The following is an 8,596-nucleotide window of genomic DNA, read 5'->3' on the forward strand; positions in this document are numbered from 1 at the left end:
CATGAGATTGGCTCTTCTGGATAATCCATGTTACAATGAGAGATCTTCTCGCCTTGTTCGATACAGAATGTGCCGTTTGAGACCAAGGAGCAAGTCTCTACACTCCATCCCCCAACATCTTGACCTTGGCTGTCAAAGCCATTATCAATTCAACTTACACCGTACTTTACATATCAGATAAAAGATATGTTATACTATAACACTTCTACATCTCCAATCTCACTTATCGTCCGACGGCAGGCTATCAACAAGATAAACGCCTATCCAGTCAATCCCCTCCGCCCCGCCACGGAAACCTTCCCCCCCTGTTCTCCTCTCCCCCGCGCGCCGTCTCGCCGCCCTTCGCGCCGCATCGCGGAGCCGAAAGAAGCGCGGGGCAAGACCCAAACTGGAAGCAAAACCACATGCGGTGCCGTAGAGCCTAGTTTGAGAAACCCAAGAACAGTAGTTGAAGTGCATCGTGGGTTCTACATCTTGAAACTGCATCATGATGAGACATTTCTGCTTCGGGGTTTGACGTCGCTTGGCTGGTCCAGTCGGGCCCTCTGTCTCGGAAGTCGGCTGCGTTACATCGGTAGGACAGGTAGTAGTCAGTGTTGAAGGGCCTCGGTCTTGATGCTCGGCGATGCTGTAACTCTTGACGTCTCTCTGGCATGCCACCTTTGGTTTGCGCTCGTGTATAAGCGCGGTCCTTCGGGAGGTCGATTACATGTACTCTCTTCGAGCAGTTACAACTACCACTTTGATCAAAGAAATCCTCAAACATAATAAAGTATGCTTAGATGTAAGTGACGGGATGACTCGTCGGCGTCGAATCTACTCGAAACCTGACATGTAGCAAAATGGCACAAATTCCAAGCTTAAAACTTTAAACCACCCCGGCCAAACAGTGTGGCGGCATCGATCAAGACGACGTTGCAACAGCATGTGATGCGATCCAAAAGGTCATGCCACTCGGGCGGCAAGCTGGATCGCAATCCGTCTAAGCCTCGCACTTTTGGTGTTTCATGAGTGCTGCCATTGGGACATTTTGGAGGCGAGGCGCTGGCTGTGCTGGAGTCGGAGCATCTGCGCCGCTTCACTTGTGATGGCTACCTTATGCTAGAAAGCGATTTCTGAGTTCAATGACGCCGGTGGAAAGGAAGAGGCAAGTTTGTGCTGGAGGGAATGGATCAGCTGGTGCTGAATGGACAGAACGCATTCCTTCTAGAAATCGCCAAGAATATGGGACATGATGCAACATCCCTTGAGCAGCGCTCGATGGCTTGTAAAGAACTAAGCATGTAGAGAACATGCATCCCGCCTTTGCCCACACCCTCAACCACCATCTCCCGACAGCTTCAGCGACATCCTCAGCGGCGCATCCATTCCAGAGCACCATCTTCCCAGTCGCCGTCGTCATGCATCATGCATCGCCACATGCACATCACTGACGACAAGTCACTGTGGCTCAGCCGTCATCATCAGCCTCAACCACACATCGCACACTCGGCTCGAATCCAGGTGCAACAATTAGGCTGCAAGCTGAGCTCCTTATTTTCTCTCATCGATTCCAAAGTTACCTGTCATTATCCAGCCCTACAGCTCCGCCTCGCTCTCGGCCGGTCCGGCGAAAGCAACACGAGATCCGAATCTCAACAATACCAGGATGCTAACGGTCTGTCGACGAGAGCCCTCGTAAGGGAGAACGAGGGCAGTTACTGGTCCAAGCGTCTACTATTGGACAACGCTGATGCATCGTATCCAGTATCGAAACGAAAGGGGTGAGAACCGATGCCTGCACTCGGCCTTTTGCGGGTAGTAATGCCTTCAAGGCACCAGCTTGTGCATCTCCAAAGCGACGGGCGAGCCGAGATCAAGTCGTTTCCCACGGCTGCAAACGTCCAGCCCTACGTTACAGCCTGTCCATGGCCAAGCAAGTCGCCTATCAACCCATCCATGCCCGTACCTACGCTATAAAGCTCGGATCGTCTCGGGCAGCACCAATGCCGCTGTTTGCCATGTCACAAGAGGGGTTTCCGTGATTTTTGATATATCCTCCAGTGGTTTTGCTGCGATGCGAGATGGCAAAGTGCATCATCTCGCCGAGGGAAAGCTTGTGTCGCGAGTTACCGCATCTTTGGGAGATACAAGTGCAACTTGTAAAGTGACAGAGCGTAATCATACTCGTCGTATTGGAAGCCAGCTTGTCTAATCTGCTTGTGCTTGATCGATTGTGCGCGGCGAGCACGTAATTGCTTTTACGAAGCCCTCACCATTTCGTTCGTGTCTCTTATCAAGGCCCGTGGAAATGAGAGGCGCCGGAAATGAATGGACTATGTACAGTGCGATTGACCAGGGGTGGCCCTTGTTCTTGACCAGCCGGAGAATATCGCATAGATACGAACTGATAACGAGAGAGAACAATGATACCTAATCAAACCTCGAAGAAAAGAGACGGTTTCGGATGCTGAATAAGGTTCCCCCGGCATTGACGAGACAATCTCCAACTTAAAAAAATGGCATTGATCGATTTCACGTGATGGACGACTGCTGGCCGCATTCCTGAGAACAAAAAAAAAAGAAAAGAAGAAGAAGAAGAAGAGAAAAAAGAACCTTGAGGGATGAAACGTCGACAATGGAGATTGCGAAACAGGCCAAGGAATCAATCACTTCAATTGTGCTCAGTGTTGCCTCAGCGGCCAATGAGATGGAGATACTGTGCCTGTGCCTGTAGCGCGAATTTCTCGGTGGCTTTCTTTCTCTTGGGCTAGGTATTTCACTTGCTAAGGCGTAGGGGTCCGAAATGACGTTATCTCCACGCCCCGTTGTTCAGCTTGTCAGCAGTCGGTGCCTGTGAGGACGCACGTTGCTGAGAAGAGGGATATGATTCAAGGCAGAAGATGGTATGTCTGTGAGAGTAGAATGAATATGCCTTCTCTGGCGTTGAACCTTGGTGGACGATCAATGGCAAGACAAAACAGCGAAACCATGACTGCATGATCATCCTGTAGCGGGCTTCAAAGCGCCAAGCTTCTCGACGATCTGGCAGCACACAATCCACGATCTTCGCGCTGGCGTTTCATGTGCGCCTTCATGGTTGTCAGAGGGATCGCATGCCGTCTCTTGTCCTGCCGTCTTGCCCCCTTAAGTATAAGATCAGTAAGGTAGGCAGTGCTGCATGTCCGTTGGCTGATACGTTACAGGCAGCATGTGAGCCTCGTGCGTGCTTTTGCATACTCGTACGCGCCCTGGACCAAGACGAGATTGGATAAGTAGGTGCGCGCCTGGCTGTAGCTCATTGCCGTCCTGGGGAGGTGGTATTGACGCTTATTCTGACGAGATCTCGGCTTTGATTAGATGGGAGCTGCATCTTTTATTGTCAGGGGTAGGTCATCACGGCACGAGGCATGTCGAGATTTCAACTTGATGCGCACATTATAGATGCTTCAAATGCAGCATCTTGATGGAATATTAAAGAACCTGTACGTCTAATACTATCTCGTACGGTCTTTCCGCGAGCCTCAACACAAAGTGGGTTCGTCGCTGGTACGAGGCAGTCGGCACCTGCTAGTCGCGATTAGTGGCTAAAAAAGGCACCAGAAACGGCCTTGGCTCTGCAGGCTGCTGAGCTGAGAGGCATTGCACCCCTATTCTAGTGAGGATTCCACGGATTCTAACCCGGGCCCTGGCGCAGCTTCTTTTTTAGCTTGTTGGAGAACCAAAGAAAAAAATTGCTGGATAAGATAGACAAAGACGTGACATCGAAGAGTCGACAAGGTACCTTGACGGCCGCCACCAGATGGACGCACCGCATGCATCCACCCAGTTTCGTCCAACCTACACCTGACATTCTCCTCTTCCCTCACTCAACCTGTTCCTTTTCCACACCCCCCTTCATCGTCCTTCTTCTCTTCGTTCTCCTTGTAACGCTTTTTCTCTTCTCTCATTCGAGGGCCCGTTTTAATCTTCCTCTCGTCAATCGTTATACAACAAAGACTCGGCATCTCGTTGCCCCCCCTTTCGTCATCCCCTCTTTAATTCCATTGCCTGCATTGGACTCTCCGTATTCTCCTCCCATCTCGTATCCAAGCGCCCTTTCTGGTCCGTGTTCGAACGCCTCAGACGAAGCGAGAAGAAGAGACCGGAGACGACAGGTTATACGGAGTCATTGGAAGCACGAGAATAGTGGAAAGGGAACGAATCCACTGCCAGGCCACCCCTGCGAGGCGGAAGCAAGCGAGGAACTTCTTTTTCTTCTACCTTCTTTCTAGTGCTTGTCGGCCGTGCGATTTTCTCTTTCTTTTCCCTCGTCATCCTTCTCGGCTGTCACATTGCGATTGTGATTTGGCCGTAGCTTAATTTTGACTTTTTTTTTTTGCGGCTCATCTTCGTCAGCTGCGGTATCGACAATCCTCGACACCTATTCACCTCGTCCGGGTTACGAAACGAGGGGAACGACGAAGAACAAAGACATCAGAAGAAGAAAAGACAAGCGGCAAAGAGGCAGACGATAGAGCCCAACATGTTGAATCCACGCCGCGCCCTCATTGCGGCGGCGTTCATCTTGACAGTCTTCTTCCTCATCTCCCGATCCCACAGCTCCGAACCGTCCGCCTCCGAAAGCAAAGATGCCGAAGCAGAAGCGCTGGCCGCGGCCAATGCCCAGCAGCGCGCGGCGCCCCCGCCGCCTCCGCAAAAGCCCATGATTGACATGTCGGGCATGTCAACGTACGAGAAGCTCGGCTACGCGTACACGTACGACATCGAGTCCAAGTTCCCGGCCTACATCTGGCAGACGTGGAAGAAGACGCCGAGCGAGGCCGACTTCGAGTTCCGCGAGCAGGAGGCGTCGTGGTCGATTGAGCACCCGGGCTTCATCCACGAGGTCATCACCGACTCCGTGGCCGACACGCTGCTGCAGCTGCTGTACGGGAGCATCCCCGAGGTCCTCGAGGCGTACCACGCCCTGCCGCTGCCGGTGCTCAAGGCCGACCTGTTCCGCTACCTGATCCTGTACGCGCGCGGCGGCATCTACTCGGACATTGACACGTACGCCATCAGGAGCGCGCTGGAATGGATCCCGCCGCAGATCCCCAAGGAGACAGTGGGCTTGGTCATTGGCATCGAGGCCGACCCCGACCGACCCGACTGGGCCGACTGGTACAGCCGCCGCATCCAGTTCTGCCAGTGGACCATCCAGAGCAAGCCGGGCCACCCGGTGCTGCGCGACATCATCAGCCGCATCACCAACCAGACGCTAGAGCTCAAGAAGAGCGGCAAGCTGTCGGCCTTCCAGGGCAACCGCGTGGTTGACCTGACGGGGCCCGCCGTGTGGACTGACACCATCATGGACTACTTCAACGACGAGCGCTACTTTGACATGGAGAACAGCAAGGGCAGGATCGACTACCGCAACTTTACCGGCATGGAGACGAGCAAGCGCGTCGGCGACGTGGTGGTGCTGCCCATTACGAGCTTTTCGCCCGGCGTTGGCCAGATGGGGGCCAAGGACTATGATGATCCGATGGCGTTTGTGAAGCACGACTTTGAGGGTAGGTGAAGAACAAGAGGCGCGCAAAAGATGATGCTAACTGTCGGTTTTCAGGAACATGGAAGCCCGAAAGCGAACGACACATTGGCGAGATTGTACAAGAGCTTGGAGAAGACCAAGGAGAGGCTCCGCAGGAGCAGTAAGACGAAACATCAAGAACGAAAGATACAACGAGAGACAAAAAGAAAAAGAAGAAGAAAAAAAAAGACGAAACGAGAAATGCCTCGACAAAACCTATAATTTCACGACCGTGTCAAGCGGACGTCATGACCAAAGTCAGGAGATATCCCACTTCATTCTTCCCCTGCATCTGTATATTCTTTATCACCCAAACCTTTGTTCCCTTTTTCTTCTCAAGTGGGCTGCGGTGGGCTGGGATTCCGCATCGCTGCGCCTTTTTCTTATTTGGAAGACATTCTTATGCCACCTTTCTGCTGATGCGCCTTGCGTATGAGGATGGGCTTCACGGCCATACCTCGATTCGGTAGCGACGGCGGGGAGGAAAGCGGATGTGTTTTACTTCCTTGAAAGCATTCATCAGCATCGGGACAAAGATTTAGACTTTATGTATGTTTGGCTTTTGCTTTTCTCCTGTGGTATGAGGGGGGCCCGGAGAGGATTAGATCTGCTGGCTGGAGTTTGTTTTTTTCATGCGAGGTTGGCCAACCACTTGTCGGCGTCACTCATCTATTGGCATCGAAGCAATTCTATTGACGACGATATAGCCGTCGGGGCTCCCACCGTAAGCTCACGTAACGTAAAAGCCGAGGTCAGTCAAAACCGACGTTTGTTTTACACAAGATCATAAGACCGTATCGATAGCCGGGGAAGACCTCGTCATTTTCGTAATTACTGCTGCTACTAGTAGTATTAGACCTCGGGGCCAAACGCAGATAGAGATGAACACGGGAGTATGTACTATCTAATGTTTTGACAAAAGAGTGTGATGGAGCCGCCCCCGAGAGTGTGGTGGATTGAAGGACCTGATTTGCAATTGTTTGATAATGCCGACTGGCGCATACATTCGGCGGACGGAAAGGTTGGCGTGGCTGACGGCAAGAAACTGGGCAGGGTATTTGAATATGGCTAGAGAAGGCCCGGGAGGCGGATAGCGGACGGGCAGGGCGGACGGGGTTCTTGGGGTGCGTTCATGTTCGCTCCGTTGCGAGATTACGATCTGTGAACCACCACTACATACCTTGAGGGCGCATATCTGAGTATTCTACGGAGAGCTTCTTGATTGATTGCTAGGCCATGCCACATCCACTCAACTACTTATTACACAGCATGTTCTTTGAAGTCAACAAGGAGGACAGTAAAGGTAGAGATCATATAGACAAGTACTTGTTATGGCAGCGCTTTGGTGCCCGCCGAGCCACCACCCCCTGCAGCCCGAAACCCGGACCGCTTCCTGTCCCGCCAAAGAGCCCGCTTTCACGTTTCTCTCTTGTCCACCGGGTCCGGCGGGGATTCTGCATGTTGCCCTTTTTGCGCAATGCACCAAGGAAAGACAATACAAAACATAACACGGATCGGAGAGTAAGAAAACGTAACTAGCTTGGTAAGGCAATTTCTCTAGAAGTTTCCTTTTAGGGGAATACGAAAGTTGTGTTGAGCTGACCTGACCTCTGAATTGGTGTGTGGCGGCGAGTGTGGGGTGACAAGGAAGAAAGAATGAGGTTGAAGGGACTGGAAGGAAATGGCATACATACTTGGAACCGCAATACTATGGAAGTGCGTAGCTGTGATGGGATGTGGCGTATGGCATGGGCACTCTATTCACGGAGCTGAGAAGCTTCTTCCCAGCAATTGCATGATTGGATCAAACCACAATGTGGCTCTTCTTTCGGTCCTTGCTAGTTAGTGGGAAAAAAGCCCCCCCCCCCCCAAAAAGCCAACGACTATCAAAAAGCACGACGGTCCGAGGCTTCTTAGTGTGTGGGGAGAAGCAAAAGAAAGGGCGGCCATGGAGACCGGCAAACTCCTTTGCTTCGTTCCGCCCAGCTTTCGTTTCGGCATTATCTTCTTTCTGGGGAAAGGGGACCACAAGGTGCGGATTGGGGGAGAGGATGACGGGGGGAGGGGGGGGGGCTTGACGGGGGAACTTTGTGTTGTTTTTCCAGAGATGCTAGTTTGATCTGTAGTAGGTAGTGTCATTCGTAATACGTGTATGTGGATGAGGGGGATGGAGATGGGGGAGATGTATAAGAGGTGAGAGGAGGACAGGTGATGTGCGTTACCTGGTAGTGTGTGTTGTCTCTGAGCTGAGCTGAGCTGAGTGTGTGTGTGAGTGTTGATGTAATCTCAGTCGTGGTTCCTTGTTGTTTGCCTTTCTTCCTTGGAAAGGCGATTCGATCCTGATTCTTGGGTTTTGGGACATTGGAAAAAAAGGGAGAGGAGCTTGTCCTCCCTTTACCTTTGAACATCTTTTCAGCACACAACTCGCACGAACACACACAACTACCACGCCTCCCTCCTCCCTTGCAGCTAGAGCACAAAAAAAAAAAAACACAAAGTGGATGGCCCTCTTGTCTTGAGTCAAACCCAGTGGCTCAAACCTCCTTATTGCTCCTCTCCGCCATACGCACACTCCTCCCTCTCTCTCTCTCTCTTGCGCATCCATTCTTCTTCTTTGCTTCATCTAGCGATTTCTGCTTTTTTGGTTCTTTTCATCTTTTCGGTCAACGAACCACCACCCACAGCCAAATGTACACACGGGCGTGCACGAGGCCGCTAGGCCGTACAAGGCCTGCTGTGCGAGCCGCTGCCGCGCGGAGAGCCATGGGCGCCGCGGCGGCGGCAGCAGTCGCGAGAGTCCCCGTTGACGAGGGCTTCTTGCATCACCAGCACTGGCAGCAGCCGAGGGTATCGGGGACGGAGGGGCTGAGTATACGGACAGGGCCGACAGAGGTGAGTTGTCCAAGGGGTGGGGGGGAGAATGGGCAATATGATGGATAGGGGGGAGAAGAGAGAGAGAGACTTACACGCTCTCTCACGGAACTCACCTCACCAACAAGCATCATCACACAACAACAGCTAACACACCATCTTCCTCACTCTCAG

General features: G+C 52.3%; 1 protein-coding gene across 1 annotated transcript; it reads left to right on the forward strand.

Moving 5' to 3' along the window:
- Nucleotides 1-4,504: 4,504 nt before the first annotated feature.
- On the forward strand, nt 4,505-5,676 carry BBK36DRAFT_1123352 (glycosyltransferase family 32 protein; the record flags this gene model as incomplete). Its single annotated transcript, XM_024891041.1, has 2 exons — nt 4,505-5,534; nt 5,588-5,676. 2 exons carry the CDS (start codon nt 4,505-4,507, stop codon nt 5,674-5,676), a joined length of 1,119 nt encoding a protein of 372 aa, XP_024748031.1.
- Nucleotides 5,677-8,596: the final 2,920 nt, after the last annotated feature.

The sequence above is a fragment of the Trichoderma citrinoviride genome, assembly GCF_003025115.1.
Source record: "Trichoderma citrinoviride strain TUCIM 6016 unplaced genomic scaffold BBK36scaffold_10, whole genome shotgun sequence".
Classification (NCBI taxonomy): Eukaryota; Fungi; Ascomycota; class Sordariomycetes; order Hypocreales; family Hypocreaceae; genus Trichoderma; species Trichoderma citrinoviride.